Source organism: Sylvia atricapilla, chromosome 2 (genome assembly GCF_009819655.1).
Source record: "Sylvia atricapilla isolate bSylAtr1 chromosome 2, bSylAtr1.pri, whole genome shotgun sequence".
Taxonomy (NCBI): Eukaryota; Metazoa; Chordata; class Aves; order Passeriformes; family Sylviidae; genus Sylvia; species Sylvia atricapilla.
The window spans coordinates 80,459,217-80,476,894 of NC_089141.1; the positions used below are offsets into that span (position 1 = coordinate 80,459,217).

At 40.8% G+C, this 17,678-nt stretch overlaps 1 protein-coding gene across 1 annotated transcript in view; it reads right to left on the reverse strand.

Moving 5' to 3' along the window:
* The window catches only part of LOC136375126 (CD99 antigen-like), a 29,539-nt gene extending 16,006 nt beyond the window's left edge, over positions 1-13,533 (reverse strand). The window contains exons 1-2 of the mRNA XM_066340486.1: positions 13,513-13,533; positions 12,778-13,078 (exon numbers count right to left, since the gene is read on the reverse strand). Of these exons, the coding sequence (XP_066196583.1) occupies positions 12,778-13,078; positions 13,513-13,533 (322 nt within the window). The remainder of the gene's footprint in view (positions 1-12,777; positions 13,079-13,512) is intronic.
* Positions 13,534-17,678: the final 4,145 nt, after the last annotated feature.

Consider the following 17,678-nt stretch of genomic DNA (forward strand, 5'->3'; position numbering starts at 1 on the left):
GGCAAAACCGAGAGAGTTGTTTAATTATAAAAAAATCTATGAGAAGGGTGACCAGGGTTTTAAATGGAAAGCTTGGAACATAAAAAGTACACACAGGTGGGCAGCTATTAGAAGTACTTAAAACAGTACTCTTTCAGCCAGTGCAGAAGTTTGCAGGCAAGATCTCCGTGTCAGGCAATGCTGATACTCCCACTGAAAAGCAACAGTTTATAATTAGCCCTGCCCAATGAAATTAAATCCCACTGTTTTTTTCAAACCTTGTACCCACCTATTGTTGTGCTTTTTAAGTTTGATTTCTCAGCAGAGTAAGAGAAAACAAAAAACTTTGCATAAAATTCTGCTTGGCAAATGAAGCCCTCTTCCTACCTAAAATAAATATGCCTCAAGCATGAATAACAGCTGTAAATAAGCAAAAAAAAGCAAAGATAACTTCTTACATCTGGGGGAGTGTCTGCTTTCCGCACATGTGGGGCATTCACTAATGTAACCAATGGGAATAAAGTCAGCTAGATCTCTGCTATAACCAAAGAAAAGATTTATTTCTTCTTCAAAGAGATGCATAAGTGTTATAAATGCCTATTATAAAGTTGGCTTTTCACAAGATGTGTACTATATGATTAATAACTTTGTGGTAAGGATATGAGTTTTTATTTCTGCTGTTAGTAAAGAAAATTAGGCATAGTGGTAGTAGTGATATAGTATGCTTAAACTGTCTGTTTGGCTGGGATAATATCCAGTGAACATGTAAAGACGACTCTGCTATTGATACACCAGCTATCAGCATCTCCCATCTGAAGAAAGCACGGACCAAGGCCCAATCTGGAGGTGATAAGGAAGACACAGCCAAGGAACACGGATGCTCTAAAAAGGCGGACCCAAGGAGGGGCCATGCAAAACAGTCCCTGGAATATGGAAACTAGTTTATGGAAAAATATAAATATTCAACAAATTGATACAATAGAAAGGGTATTTAAAGAAAGTCTCTGAAATAGAAGGGTGTGGACTTGGCTAAATGCCAAGTCACCCAGCTGGCTGACTGTAATTTGCTTTTTTTATCTCCTAATTGTCTAATCTTTTATTAAACCTATTTCCTAAAATTTACATTAAAAGTGAATCTCGTTTTTCACAATAAGGGAAGCCTAACAATGATCATATTTCTTTTGTGTACAGTGATCCAAAAGCTGCTTCCCTGAAAAGTTACTTTATTTGCACCTAGAAAACACAGTACGTAAAAAGTTAGGCAATTCTCTGGCCTAATTTTTTCCTGATCTGACTGCTAATAAAGAGTTTTTAGACTTGTTTAATATTCAAATTACTTTTTCTTCTGTTCAAAAATGGAAATTCAGCATTTTTAGAAAGCCTATAAATAGGCCATATTTTGACTCAAAAATATTTATTTAAATAACCAGTAGTGTGAGGGATTTTTAACAAAACATGGTAAAATAAGGCATTTGGAAGAGAAAACCCTCATGTTTTGAAGAACAGTTTGGGGAATTTTGCTTGCTTACAAGTTTCCCATGGACTAGGCAACTTTTGTTATAGAAAGTAGGAAAATACAATGGAGCTCTTAGAGCTGCACTATTAGCAGCTTTCCAAGGGAGGATTTGACATAGGAATAAGAGGACAGAATAAATAGCTCTAAATCAGCAGAAAGCACACAGAAGGGCTGAATCAGTTGCAAAGCTAGGAGACCAAAATGATGGCAACAGCCTGCCAAATGCTGAGCTGCTCATTAGAAGGGGTGAAAGAGAACTGCAAAACTAAGAACTCCTGTGAGTCCCTTCAACCTGATAGTGAGAATGAAAGCAAATATATGACATGTTAATCACAACCCAACCAGGGATAAGTTGTCTACCGCAGTCTGATTAATTTCTTACCGTTTGTAATTCTTCATGTCCATAGTGGATGTGACCACTTTCCCTCCAAACTGCAGCTGGGATGTTCAGTGATAGCACTCAGTGGCAAAACAACATCAATCAGAAAAGCCACAGATCCGATATCTTCTCCTTAAGATTTAAAGGACTTCCAAGATACTGCCACTGACAGCAGCTTGGAAAGAGCTGAACTATTATTCTATGCTGTCAGAGATTGAATGTTATGATTTATACATTAAACATCTTCATGAAGGATCTCTGCCTATTACAGCAAAACTGTATTACAAAAGCTGCAGAGAAAACCACCACACCCTGAACAGCCCTTCTGACTGAAGCTCTGAACTGCTCTGTGATGGAGATAAGATAAAGTAAATTCAAGTTTGGGGAGAGAATAAATACATTCACAGAGGGATCAAGCTTAACCTCTTCTGGGAGGAGGCCACAGCCCAGGGCTATCAGCTGATGGGCTCGAACAGACCCTCATACCAGCGTGGGGGGGAAGAGAGGTTTGGGGTGTGTGGGGTGATAAAAGTGTCTGGTCAGAGGCAGTGAACACCCATTCCCACTGTGCAGAGGAGATCGGCTGAGGGGCCCCTTCCCCAGGGGAAAGCATATCCACAGCAGAAGGGGGTGTCATGGCCCATCAAAGGCCCCCCAAGGGGTACCCTGTACAGAGCATTGCAGCACGATCCACAGTCTTGCAAGGGACAGTGTCAAACCTAGTCCCCCCAGAGGCACGTGGGCACTCCCACCTACCCCAAACGTACATTAACCCACAGGATTGCACACTTTTCAGCATGGTGTGGTGGCAGGGGACCCCCACCACCAAGAAGACCAGGTGGAGGGGAGCAATAAGACGTCACTGATACGCTTTGCCAAAGCCCCGTCACTCTCTCCCTGTCCCCCTACACCCTCCACACACCCGCTCACCAGCCCTTCCTCCCCTTCCTCTTTGACTATTAAATAAAATACATAATTTTTTTTGGCACCAACATCTAACCTCATTTGGTTTTAATCACATTTTTTGGTATATTTTGAACCTTTCTGGATCCAATCCATTTTACTCACAGAGGCTTACTTTCCTTTGGTCTTCTGTGTTAAACTGGTTTGTAACATGCTTTGGGGAAAGTTGACTTCTGCAGAGACTACCACCTCCACGTGTTCAAAATAAGTAAAACCCAACTGAGCACAGTCTTGGGCAACCTGCAGTGGCTGACCCTTCTGAAGCAAGGGGTGGTGGGACCGAGAGGGCTCCAGAGATGTTGCCCAGCTTCAGCAGACTATGGTTCTGTGGCATGGGCCAATCCTAGCCATTGGATCATACTCCTTGTGCAACAAAGTCTTAGAACTATAGATAAAATAAGTCACTCTGTCTATCTGTAATTCTTTTTTACAAATGAGAACTGAAATGCATTGCTGTCTCCTGAAATTTGTAAGCAGAAACCTAAGGTACACTAACAAGAGCTGTTAGAAGGACATTTGGGTGACAGAAGGATGGCACTTCCACCAAGAGATGGCAAGTTTTGGGGGCATTGGGATGGGAAGTAGAAAGAGAGGAAAAGGGTTTTGCAAACTGTAACAAAGGTACTGAATCCACATAGCAAATAATCAAAAGTCATTGGACATATTTATCTGATCTTTTATTCATTTTTTTCTTACCTGTAATTTCAGGAGGACCTGACCACAATTCAAGACTGTAAGTGCCATACACAACGCTTATCTATATTTCATCTATGTACTTGCCCTTAACAAACCTAAATGCATTTAGTAAATGTGTGACCATAAAATTTCTGAGCATTTAAATTATTACTAAGTTACCTTTTGTGTCAATTCAGGGACTAAAACAACATGCAACTGGCAGACAGAAGCATGGGCTTGTCAGCATCTGCGCGCAGCATATCCTTGACAAAGGCCACAGATGTTTGATTAAATTGCCTCGCCTTAGTTATTTAAAGCTCGTTTAGTTCTTGCTCCTGCATGCTGAATTTTTCACCCATCTAGGTAACTGGTCTTGAGTTCATGGAACCTTCCTCACAGCAACCCTAAACCACATTGATGTCACTCTGTGCATTAAACATGACATTTTTTGATGTTATCAAGGCCAGCCCAGGGCCACTGCTGCCACTGTCTTCTCTTGCATCAACAGAGCACCTGCTGAAGCCAGCCCTGTCCTGTCCTTCATCCCCTGGAGTAAGCAAGGAGTACCCCTGCCCCTCTTCCCAGGTCTCAGTGTAATCACTTTTTGTCTAGGGAAGCTCACAAGGGACCAAGACCTCTCTGATCTCTATCACTGCCTCTGTGGTCAGGGGGTTGGATCAGGAGCTTGGAAGCAGTCTTAGGAAAATCTATTCTCAAACCTCACCAAGATCAAGAAGTCACCGAACACCTGCTTTGCATTCAGACACTTTTGAAGTTCTGTCTTGGCATAAGAAATGTCAGTAGTTCATTTTTTATAAGACTAAGATACCAAAATTCTCTAATTGCATGTTGCTCACAGTCTACAGCTTCAAACAGGAGCTCCTTCTGCTCAACAGACAGGATTTAAGCTTTTGCAAAGCTGACAAGCCTCGCAGCTACTACTCACATACCCTAAATTTCCATAACCAGGTGCATTCTGACCACAAGGCTCACATTTACCCTTGTTATGTAAGTTCCCTTTCCCTAACTATTGTATCAATCAGTTTTTGTAGCATAGAAGTATATTAACTTTGTTAACGTTTATTAGTTCACATTTTACATTACAATGCAATGTAGTAGTGGAATTTTAATGGACACTTTGGTACTGATCATGCTAAAGTAAAATAAACCAAAGGACAGCTTGGCCCTCTAAATACTGAGTTTATTTCTTAGAAGCTTAGAGATAACAAAATATATGCCTGGACAACCAACATCGTAACCCTTGTAACACCTCTTAGAAACCCTCCTAGTATTGGCTGGCATCACAGATAATTAAATAAAGTGAATCTGACTCCAAGAATGTCTGAATTCGTTGAAAAGCAGTATAAAATATAGGTGCTTTCCAAAGTTTTATCATGACTAGTATTCAGTACTGTGGGTGTTAGTGATTAGTCAAATTGTGTCATATTCAACATTTGAAAGCTACAAGAACCCCGTGTAAAACTACTTTTGGGATGGCCCAGTATGGCTAGGATACCTCATGCACACAAATATTTCCCCTTGTAATCCTGTATTTTGCATGCTAGCCCTCCTCTCTGTCCGCAAGGGTCTGTTGCAAATTTTCATAACATCCTCCAAAGGTCAAAGCCAGAATGTCAGCACTTCTCCCTCTTCCAATGTTGAAGACTCTGATTACTTCTCAAGGTTTTCTGCATTTACATCTAGCAAGAGCTTCAAAAGTTCTTGACAAGAATCTGACATCCATGAAGACTCTTGGCCAGAAGTGTGTACCTCAAAACAGCGGCCCCATCACAAGTAGTCAGACCTCTACATGAATTTCTGCAGCTCAGTACCCTGCCCAGCTTAGTGCAGAGAAGGGGAGAAGGGCTTCAGGGCAATTGTGTGATGTCTGGGGCACGACTTCAAGGGCTGCATGCTTTTTCTGCTCATCCCGAATCAGTAAAACACTTCGTACAGCAATAAAGTCTGTAAGATGATAGACTAAAGGCTTCTCAAACAGTTAAGAAATAGCATTTTGTTTGATCTGCACCCTCACACTCTGCATCTCTGGTGGCCTCTTGGATTTGGTTAGGGAGGAATGGAAGAAAGAGTAATCCTGGTGTGGTGGGGGGCTCAGAGGAAAAACAAAGTGTAGAAGCAAGGTTCATGAGCCAAAAGATTAGAGCAATCTGCACTAGATGAAACATGGTAAAGTTTTGGCACAAAAAATGAGGAAGTACTAAGTACAAAGTAGTAGGAAGTACAAAATTTATGATCTGGCAGACATTGGGTAATGATTGGCACAGACATTGGTCCCAAAACCTCAACTGTTAGACTAGTAAATAATCCTCACTCTGATTAAGGAACAAAAAAGTTAAATTATAATTTATGTTGAACAAATTAATGGAACTTGGATTTTGATTAATAAATTCCTTCTTTAAAATAAAATTTATTTGAAATATGCACTTGCAATGCATACAGAGCCAGATGAAAACTCTTATTTTTTTAGCAGCACACTTAAGATTCACAGTAAGCAGAACTCCTATGTCTGCTGATACTTGTAAGATGACAATTTCACTGCTTTTTTCTTTTACCTACCTCACCACAATTCTTACCAATTCAGTACATTTGTATACTAATAGTAAAGTCCAAACAAAATCTATAATCTAACCAGAAACATTAACTGAACAGTAAAATTGACTTGGCTTTTCCAGATTATATTCACTGTGGCTTGTTCACTTATGGCTAAAAAGACTCTTCAGACTTTTCAATCTGTGTACTTGAAACAAGTTACAACCTCTTGTGCTAAAAGAAAGAGGAAGACTTTGGGTTTTATGATGAGGGTTTCCTATGGAGAAAGTGTGGGTTGAGGAAACCAGACTCAGTACAGTGTTCACAACTATTTGAGTCATAGAAGTTGACACAAATACATGGCAAGCCAGAAACGTGACATAAGTTTTGTTTTTCATTTGACAAAGGTTAAGAGGTTTTCCTTTGTACTTCCTATCCTTTAGTACTTGAGGAAAAAGGCAAGTCTTCCCTTTTGTATATTCTTAGTACTTTCAGTGTGTTCATGAACCCAGAAAAACAGCTGGAATGCGTTCACAGCGGACTTGTAGGCATTTCCAGTTCAACTGCATCTTGTAAAAGTCTTGCTGTTATATTTAGACAAAACCTTTAACAAGAATTCTCCATGTCCACTCTAAGCATTACTTTCATCATCCTCACTTTGATTCTGCATCACTTCCTAAAACCAAATTAGATTTTATATTCCAGTGCTAACCACTTGCAGGCTTGACATCACACATGCCAGACTTCAGTTTGCACTATAAACTTACTCATTTATTAGGAACTTAATCATTTCACAGAACACCACAGGAAAGCAATGGGAATGGATACAGGACAGGTAAGAATTGCAAGCTGAAGGAGCTGTGCCAGGATATAAGACTGGCAGTGGAGCCAGTGACAAAGATATAATGGCAATGCCCAAGGAATAGGAGTAGAAACAACAGTGACAGGGAAGAAGAAGGAGAGAGGGGGAGAAATCTGGATACAGAGGAGTTGTCAGCTCACTACAGCCACAAGCTTTAGAATCACAAGTCTGGCCTGAAATTTGGGGAAAAAAAGGTCCACATCTCTGCTTAGTATACAAGGAAAAGAGCCAACCTTCACAGAAGGCCAAATTAGAAAAAAGGAAAGCTGAAAGTTTGTGTGAGAATGGTGGAGAAGAATATTGTAATTCAGATTCCAAACTTGCTGCCTAAGACAAGCAGCGGTAGCTCTGAGGTGAAGAAGAGATGTCTCAATAACTATTTGCATGATTTGGGGAGGGAGAGAGCAGGCAATAGATAACTACTAATAGTAGTTATACATATATATATATATATATATATAATAAGTAACTACTGAATTTGGGATCCAATTGCAAGATGCCCAGCATCCAGGATGGAATGAGAAACACAGAGTAGGCAGAAAGGCATTTCTGGTGTTGAAGAGAAAAACTACAGACGGGTATGGATAGCTGGAGGTGAGGGATGAATTAGTAGATTGAAAGATATTGATATAGAATGTAGAAAAAGACAGCCTTATCTAAAAGCTTTCTGCATAGGCTTCTCCAAGCCCCTCCCCCAAAGCTTATCCTGAAACTTCTTGTTTCTAAGTTTAACAAGGACTTGTGTGACTCGAGAGCTGTCTAATTTGTCCAACAATAGCGTCAGCTCTAATAAACACTGTATACGACCCAACACATTTGCCTCACTTTTTATTCACCACATCTCGCTACTATCTCCACTGGTTCCTTTCCTCTTCACATAGGTTACTCTTCTCCAAATCACAAGGAACAACAACAAAAAAAAAAAAGTAGTAAAAAAGTAAAAATCTGAACACTCTAACTGCACTTTTTCCAGAAACTCTTGCTTCACAGATTTCTTCACAAACAGAAAATACTCAAGCAACTTTTTTCTGTGGTTAAGCAAAAAAGCATGCAAAGACAGTTTTATAATTAAGATCAGATTTTTACCAATTAAATTGATGGGTATTTAATCAAAAAGCACTTCCATTTCATGGAAAGATCAACTTGTATACCAAGTTTAACTGTTAACCAATGAAAGAAGGACTACTATTCTAAAAACAAAAAACAAAGTTTGATTTTATCATGATTAAAACTCTTAAAAAAAAGAGTGAAATGAGCTTTGTGGATACTTTACTCACATCAAGAAACGGATACCATTTCCTGCAAAAAAATTTGGAAGCAAGAAGAGATCCAATTGGAATTTTACAGGATGCAAGCTACGAGAAAAGTAGAGCAGAATTAACATCTGCATTTAACTAACCATTACCCCAGTCACGAGGCCCTCCTTTTACAAATACTGCTAAGGATGTCATTTTCAGATATTTAGAGCATGTGGACACTTCACAAATGACTGAAATGTGCACAGAGTAAATACATTTGTTATGCAGTCAATGATATTGTGTGATCAGACCTGACTTAAAATGTGAAAGTTTTCTTTCAAAATGATCTTTTTCCCAAAACACATTTGAGTTACTCCTGCATTTGACATATCAACTAAACGTTTTAAAGGAAGTGTTCTACACTTAAAAAACTTGTTCAGTATTTAGAAAAAGTATTCTAAACAGGCCTCACACCACAAAGAAATAAGTTCCTGGACTTTCACAGCCTATAGTGGGTTGGACATGGAAAAGCAAAGAGGAGCAGAGGAAGATCAGCATGAAGCAACAGAAAGACACTAAGCTCATTACAACCTTCTTGCTCTGCATGTCACCCCAGCAAAGGAGCAGAAGATGGGCTGAGCACAACCTGCAGTGAAAACCAGGGAAGCTGACATAGAGAGGGTAGGGTTGTTTTGGCTTAAAATTAGAGTAGGGAAGAGGGAGGGGCTTTAGTGTTTGATAGCTCAATTATTTTCTCTCAATTCTCAAACCCATGACTAGAAGTTTGCCTAAACTGACAGTTAAACTAAGTTCCACGAGTTGAGACTTTTGCTCATAACATTCTCTCAAAACATTTTTACTAAACTCCAAAGAGCAGGTTTCTGTGCCAGAGCATACAAAAGCAGTTTGCAGAAGGCAAGAAGAAAGCAGAATGCTCCTGTCAAAATGATCTTAACCAATGACTACTATTATCATTACACTTTCTAACACAGCTGACATCTGATGTAGTTCAAGATGACTGCAGTGAGAAGTTCAAGACAGCAAGAGTTAAAGCAGACAAGAGTCTCAAGCACAAGCGACCCAATCATGAACCAGAGTAACATCAGGAAAATACTGAAATTGGTCTTGGCTAGATGGAAGATGGCTGAGTCACACTTAACTCTTGCCAAGTGAAACCACTGAAACTAACAGTTATGGCTTAACGAAAGCCTGAGGATTGTTGCACTGACATCATTTTGATGTAACAGTGCAGTGGCCATTTTATATAACACCACATAAAAAATTATTAGCTGTTTCACATTAGAGAAAATAGAAAGAGGGAGAAACAAGTGCTGCATTTTTAAAGTTCATGCTGCCATGTATGCACTCTAGCACTGCTGCTGAAATTGTTCAAATGAAAACTATATGGTGGTTTGTTGGCTTATTATTAGCTTTGTTAGAGTTTTCAAAATCAGATTTAAAAGGCAAACAACTCCAGAGCCCACAAAGCAGAACTCACTCTCCAGGAGTCCCTGCGGCACCTCCCTGTCCCAGCTGAAAGCTCCATCTACTGGATTACAGACAGGATCATTTCACCATCTTTCACCCAACTAGTCAAACTAGTCATCTCTCCCAACGCTGAGTTGCCACAGCAAGGAGCCAGGAAAACAAGTGTTTCCTTCCCTTGCTCAGAGCCCTCTAATTACAGAAAGGATCTCCACCTGCACTTCACCCCAGGCTACTGATCTTAACACACGGATACCTCATCTTACAGCCTGCATTTTACTCACCTCCAGGCATCCTTGTGGGAACTGTGTTTCAATCATCAAGCTCTACCCAATTCTTGCAAGAGATACTTAAACCATATATCCCTGTCCAAACTCCAGGTCCTCAGTAAGCAGCCAGCCTTTTTATGCCTTGATCTTTCTACAGTAGATAAGGGAGACTTTAGAGCCTTGTGTCTGAATGCAGCAGGTTTTTGCTGCTCGTCATGCACAGAATCACAGGGAATCACTGAGGCTGGTTTAGACCTCTAAAATAAAGTCCATGTATGGAGTATCATGCAAGCGGTTTTTCTGTTTTGTTGTTGTTTGGTTTTTTTGAGTTTGTTTGGGATTTTTTTTTGGTCATTTATCATCTGCTATGGTCTTCATACACATTGTACAGAAGTCATGCTGCCTACTGCCTTTTTTTTTTTCTTTTTTTTTTCTTTTTTTTTTCTTCATTGTATTTTGAAAACAAGATGTCTTGAATTAGACACTGGGCTAACCTGATGATTTTGCAGGGATAAGATGGCTGAGTTGGTCTCACACCTCACAGCCAGCCACAGCACGAAGCCTCCTGCCCTTTCCTCCCCTGTACCTACCTCGTTTCCACTCTCCCGTGCTATGCCCTGCCACTCCCCTGTGCTGGCAGGGACACACATCAAACACTCCGCAGAGCACACCCAATGCAGATTAGTCATTTGCTGACTTATCAAGCTGAATCATCGCAGTGCAGGCCTCGATGGGCACCAGACCAAACAATAAGGAGGAAGAGAAACAGAGATCCTGCTCCTCAGCAGGGGCATATTGTCATATCTGCCTATAGAAAACCGTGATATAAAAAACTCACATTCAACTTTCCTGTGGATACAACCCCAACAACATCTCAATTCCAGCTTTGCCAGACTGGCAGAGTTCATACTTGGCACACAAAATAACACCTAAATAGCAGCTTTGAGGTTAAAACTGTGAGCTCTTTCTCTAAGCAAGCTCAAATAACACAGTTCACCCTTGCTTAATAATACATTCAAATCTTTGTTGATATTTTGAATACTGATTTAACACTGAAAGCTTTCCTGTGCCTAAAGTGGACGATCCTGTAAGAAGTAATCAGTCCAGAGCACAGATACTTCTGCTTGAATCAGGAAAGCAGGCAGTCCCAGTGAAACCACTCAGCTCCACACTGTTGCATGACAGCTGAACTGCTGATAAAGCAAGACCCTTAACTTTCTATAGCAGTAAATTCAGACTACAGACAGCCCACCAACAGTGAAATCAAGTTTTTCAAAAGCATGTAATTCAGGTTTTGCTTTTGTCATTTAAGATTGCATGAGCACAAATCTGAAATTCCCCTGGAGGGCTCCACCCTGTCCAAGCTGACATTCTCAGCAGTTCTCAAATTCTTACACATTTTGTTCAAGGAAAAAATGTCCGAACTAATTATAACCTATCTACTCAGCTTGCATTATTGACGTTAACCAGTACTCATACAAATTAACCAGCTTTCTAAAAGCAATCAGTTTAAAATGTAGTATCATTTTTCTCAGAATTCCAAATAAGATCCCCAGAGGCAGCTGCTGTGCACCTTCCTTTCAGTAAAGAACAATCCAGACACCTCATTTCCACACTTGGCAAAAAGTTTAGGAAGCCTGTTTCTTAGTGGCCCCAAATACTTCCACGTGTTAAGAGCACCACAGCAAAGATCTCGCTGTCCACGACCATGAGGACTGCTTGCAGAAGTAGAGGAGGAAGTTTTCCACACAAGTAGAAAGATGATAAATGTAAGCAGCCTGAGTCATCTATCAGTTTTAAAAGTGGTTTCTGTAAAATAGTACTACTTTTCCAAGAGTTCCACTTTTCTACAACCTGAAAATCAAGACCACAATAGGGCCACAGCAAAACTGAATTCAAGCAGCCTTGTTGTCAAACTGCTTATCTGGCATCATGTGCGCACTATCTACAGCTTCCAAACACCGTTAGGAACACGTATTTTTCCTTCTCTTTTACAGAGAAGAGGTAATATATTTAAGATTTGAGGTGCTGTTTTCATGAAGTACATGAAAAAAATAGCTAGGCATATCAGCAACTATGCTTATTAACATAGTAAAAAAAAAAAAAATTGTCTTAAAAGTAAGTCATATAAATAGGCAATGACAGTTTGGACTGCATTTTCCAGTTCAGCAGTTGTCCGCTTGGAAAATAAAAAAAAAAAAAAGCTCCATATTGGGGACTTTGCTGCTTTCTCCACACCCAAATGTTTCTTTTTTACCACATACCAATGTACTATTACACACAGACTTTTTTGATCACGTTTCAGGAAAATCGCCCCTGATACATACTGAAGCAACAAGCAGCTTTTCGGAAACATACCAGTGTGTTTCACCCTGGGGTTTCGCCAGAGTTATTTTTTAAAGGCTGTCGTGGGACAGCAGATTTTCTGGTGAGTAACTATCGATGCCCTGGGACTGCCGTAACTCCGCTTTCTTTCCTAAAATGGAAGTTACACTCCAGCCGAGCTCCCCGGGACGCGAAACCCCCTTCAATCTCCTTCGAGGACCACCGTGCGCCCAAGGGCCCGGCTGGGGCGAGAACCACGGATTGACCGCAGCTGACAAACCAGTCAGCTTCCAGCGCGGAAGGCGGGCTGAAAGCTCACAGATACTTTCCCAGAGAGTTAAATGAGAATAAAGAAGAAGGGGGGAAAAAAAGGCTGGAGGGAGAGAGCCTTTTCCCCGGTCTGGGCAGACGGAAAAGCGGGCAGCCAGGGGCCCGCCCGGCTCCCCCCCGGGGCCGCCCCGCTGCCGGGGCTCCGCAGCGCCGGCCCGGAGCGCTCCGTCCCCGAGCCTCGGCGGCACCGCTCCCGCCCCTCTCACCTCTGACGGAGACCAGCCCGGCGAGGAGCGCCGGCAAGAGAAGGAGCCTCCAGCGCCGCATGGCTGCCCGCACCACAGGCTGACAGACAGACACACACCGCCCGCCGACCGACAGCCGCTCCCGGGCCCGCCGCAGCTGCTCCAGAGGCGGCACCGCCCCGGGGCCGGGGCACCGCCCCACCGCGCTCCGAGCCCGCGCCCGGGGCCCCTCCTTCCTTCCCGCTGCGGGGCTGGGAGCCGGCTTTGCGCAGAGGTGAAGGAGGAATGGGACTTGGGCGCTGACCGCTGCCGTGCAGCCTGCCTGCGAACCGAACGGGGCTCCGAAAAGAGGCCACGGCGCTTAAACTCTGCTCCCAGGTTTTAATAGCAGAGATGAATGCTCAGGTGCTCAAGTACCGCTGCCCGCTCTTAAGCCAGGCACTCCCTTTCATTGCTTTTCCTCAGGAAAAGTTACCCAGCATTAAACACACCAGCACACCTAATAATGCTGCCCATCGCAGGCTTGTTTTCCCTTTGGTCAGAGGAAAATAGTTTTGAGTTTTGTATTTGACGCTTGTGCTCATCTGTGTTGAGGGGCACGTATGAAAAATACACTGCCCCCAAATCCTGGTTCTTCAGTTGCCGGGTGTGCGCTGGTTATTGACTGGATAATAAACAGTGTAGTGACACGCACAGTGTGATTTAGAAGCTAGCTGGTTATGTGAGCTGACTTGGATTCAGTAGTCATAGGCGTACAATTTCCTCGGAGGGCTCCATACCTGTAATTTAGCATTTGTAGGATCTTGCCAGCTGGAAAAGTGGAATGTCAAGTCAGTGTCACCGGTTCATAAATTGATGGGGGTTTGCTGGGGTCTTTGTTGTTGTTGTTTGGTGATTTTTTTTTGTTTGGTTGGTTGGTTTTTTGGGGGGGGATGAGGTGGGTTTTTGGGGGGGGTTTGGGGGTGGTTTTTTTGGGTTTGGTTTTGTTGTTGTTATTTTGTTTGTTTGGTTGGTGTTTTTTTGTTTGGTTGGTTTTGATTTTTTTTTTTGGACAGTGCCTAATCAGGTTATTTTTAGATTTACTCTAAGGCATAAAAGAATTATGTTTAACTGTACTGATAAAAACTTAAAATTATGCTGTGTTTTAAATTAAGGATAACCTTTTTCGTTAAAGTATATCAGTTTTGCAGGAGTAGTATTGAAATCAGCATTATACGGTGGTTAGCAGCTCCCATTTTTGCCATACTCCAAGCCTAGAAGGTAAGATTAAATATGTGCACATGCATTGTGTAATCCATCAGTATGGGTCTTGCCATTAATGCTATATACACATACACAGGAAATTATTAATGTTTCTCAAAGGATATCCTTCAACAGAGTGCTTATGGTTGTTGTTAGGAATCGCCTAAGAAGTTGATCCCTTGCCAAAAAGAACACGAATTGCTATCCCTTAGACTACTGCACACTTCTTTAACCACATCATACCAAAACATTTCTTTTCCCCAAGACCTGCAGAACTAACAGAGAAAACCTAGTTTTCTCACTGATAGTACCATGTCAGAACAGGACCCTGTAGCTTCCTGTTGCCAGAATCACTCTTCATCAAAGCTATCTTTTTCAGGTGAAGTAAAAAAGCAACTTCCTGTTAGAACAGACATGAAATAACTGCACTTTGTACTCGAGCTTGTGTTTTTCACTTGGTTCATCCTTGAAGCAGGGGCACAACTAGCTGGCACTAGCCACTTTATGGCTAATAAATTTTCCAAATTTATAAATATCTGATTTTTTTTTTCAGTCTTACTAATCTTATGATCTGAAATTTTCACTGATATTTTGTGAAAATGAGGTTCCTGATTTGTTGTTACCAGCTCTTCTATGTGTGGGCTTGATTAGAAAAAAAAGTCAAAGCTTTGTGGTTTCACATGTAAAGCCAACTCATCTGTAAAAAATCAAAATCATTTAGTAATAAGGCTGGTTTTCCTATTGTGTGAGTAATTGTTGTAATCTGAGACCCACTTCTTCCAGTAGCACCCATCTTTGTCTTGCCCAGCTTGCAGTGGTTGTCCTAGCAAGTCTTTTACTCTCTCTGTACCGTCCATAGCCTCTACCAGGAAGTCTCTGCAGACAGCGTGGGCATTTTTTCTGATCTGAAGATGCTGTGGTGGGAGAAAAAGTTGCTATATGGTATATTTCTAAAAAAACATGAACTTTAAAAGACGTGTGTGATCTGTGGTTTGATCTGCAGAAAAATGTGGCTTTATAGAGCATCACAATGAAGGCTGAAAATTGCAAACCCAGTTGAAACTGTTCAAACTCGAATAAAATCTCTTTATAGGGCATCACAATGAAGGCTGGAAATTGTAAACCCAGTTGAAACTGTTCAAACTCAAATAAAATCTGTGTTCTGCACAGCTGAAGAGCTGTCTCTGAGCTATGAAGGTAAATGCTCTTTCTTCTCAGTTTCCCCCAATTCCTCTTCTGAAGTAAGATCCTTGTAGCTCTTTTACTGCCTCACCCTATTTTATTCCCCTTTTACCTATGAGTTTTCAACCTTGCCAGAAACATGATAGCTCTCCAGATGGCCAAAGAAGCAAAGAAAAGACAAACAGATTTTTATTTGCTGAAAAACAGAGCTTCATGGTGCCATTAAAACCTAATTGCTTTATCCCCCAGGGACACCCTTTGCAATCAGAGGGCCACAGCCACTGTCTGTGGATGGTGAAGCAGATGGATTAAGACAGCAGAAAGGAAAAAAGAAAGGAGATGGGCAGGATTGGCAAACTATGCTTTGAATCCCACTTGTTACTGCTATAAAACTGGTATAAGCACAAAACTAACCCTAGAAATTATGTTGCCTTTCTTTGCTTTTACATTTCACCAGGCTCTGGCAATATTCTGTAATAACTGTATTTCAGGTGCAATGCTTATGAGGCTAAGAAGCAAGATCCAAGGCCTGTATTTGAGTGTGTTGATGCTGTGGCTCCATCTAACAGCATGCATTAGAAGAGTATTTGCCATAAGTATCTCCTGTTTTCTACTCATTTAGAAATCAAACTGAAGGGCAGGTGTGACAGTTCTGGCTTCTTTCTCTGCCAAGGTCAGGATTAATAATAGCATGAGAGATGAAGTTTGCATTCAAACTTAGATGTTTATTAACTCTTATCCATATTACAGTCTCACAAGCTGTGAGTTCTGCAGTACCTCTAGTTAACAAGGTGCAAAATGGAGTACCTCTCTGTCTCTACAAGGTCTTTTCAAGGACAATCCATCCAATTGTGAAATGCCACCTAAGTTATTTTTACTTTAAACCAAGTAACTAACTACTTGAAGTCTGCAATGTGAACTCCATCAACCAATTACAGAAAATCACCCAGACCCATGAAGAACAAGAAAGAACATGGTGAAAAAAGAACAACTCACCTCCATCCCAAAAATCTCCATCTTTCCCCATATATATTACTGTATACTAGAATCTTAAATTCTCATTTTTCACCCTGTGATATCATACAATTCTATTCAAACTACACACCCACAATCTCAGTACTATCAGTTAACTTTGGAATCCTGCTCCACAGCCCAGGCCAAATGCAGTGCCTCCATAAGGGTCAGTGACCCTCAGCACAGAAAGCCCAAATCCTCAGTTTGCAGAATTCCAGCAGGAAGGGTTTCACTTCTGGTTTCTGTCATGGCATCTACTGAAGTAGGAGCTCTGATCTTTAGGATTTTTGTCACTGTGAGGATATAAATGTTTACATTTGTATGTACTTTTAACTTAAAGTCAAAAATTTAATACCTTATTTTCTCCAAGTGTTTTCATCTTGAGTTGTGAGAAGGGGCTAGTTCCACCAGCAAAGCTTCCTGTAGTATTTTATCAACAAGTGAAGTTTTAGGACCACAAACAGATATGGTAGTCAGTCAATACAATAATAATTTTTTTAAAAGGATTTAGTATAAATAACTTGTTAAAAACATAGTTAAGCCGTATTTGATCTTTAGTCACAAATTATAAAAACTGTATCTGTTTTGTTTGGGTTTTGTTTGGTTAGGTTTTGGTTTTTGTTTTGATTTTTTTTAAAGTGACCGTAATATTCCCAATTCTGAAGATATATTCAAAATAAGCAAGAGTCCAAAGAGGCTTCAGAATCTCTGCTGGCTCTCCCTTGGATGCTATTTTCTGATGCTCTCTGCATTGCAGGACAGGAGAGACATTAAGATACTGCAGTCTAAGTGTTTCTTCCCAAGGAAGCAGACTAGATTCCTCTAAAACCAACTGCTTGATAGCAAATAGTGCTTAAGAAAGGAGTTTCTGCAGGTGATTCTGAACAACTTCTGCAAATTACCTGATCTTTGCCACCCTGAACTTCTCGTGCAGTAAATGTCCTCTTTCTGCTGGTACCTCTTGCTCCCTCCAGCAGCAGTAATAATTGCAGTGTGCTTACATAACTTTCAGCACTGGCTTTCATACTTTGGCACCAAAGTCTATGGCAACTGAGAACCCATCTCCTTTAAAGCTCAGCCCATTTCTCCCACTATAAATACCAGCTGGGTATTATTTCCTTTTCAAATTCACCCCACATATTTTTTTTTGTACTTTGTTTTGTTGGTTTTTATCTTTCAGTAACTATCCAAATACCTTTCTATGTCCAAAGTCTATTATACCTTTTTTTTTTCCTAACAGTTTGTAAAAGAAAATACAATTTTTAGATCAATTTTCTGCAGAATGATCTGCATTTGAAGGGACATTAGGCAAAAAGTTGTTTATAAAGTAGCTGCTATTTTATGACATGGATGCCTTCAAAGATTTGTTCCATAAGAGAAAATGCAATTTATTGATTAGTGAAATAATTTATATATCTTAAAAATATTTTCTCAGTAATATTGCATTTTTTCTGAAACAGAGATTTTTTTTTTTTGTGCACCCC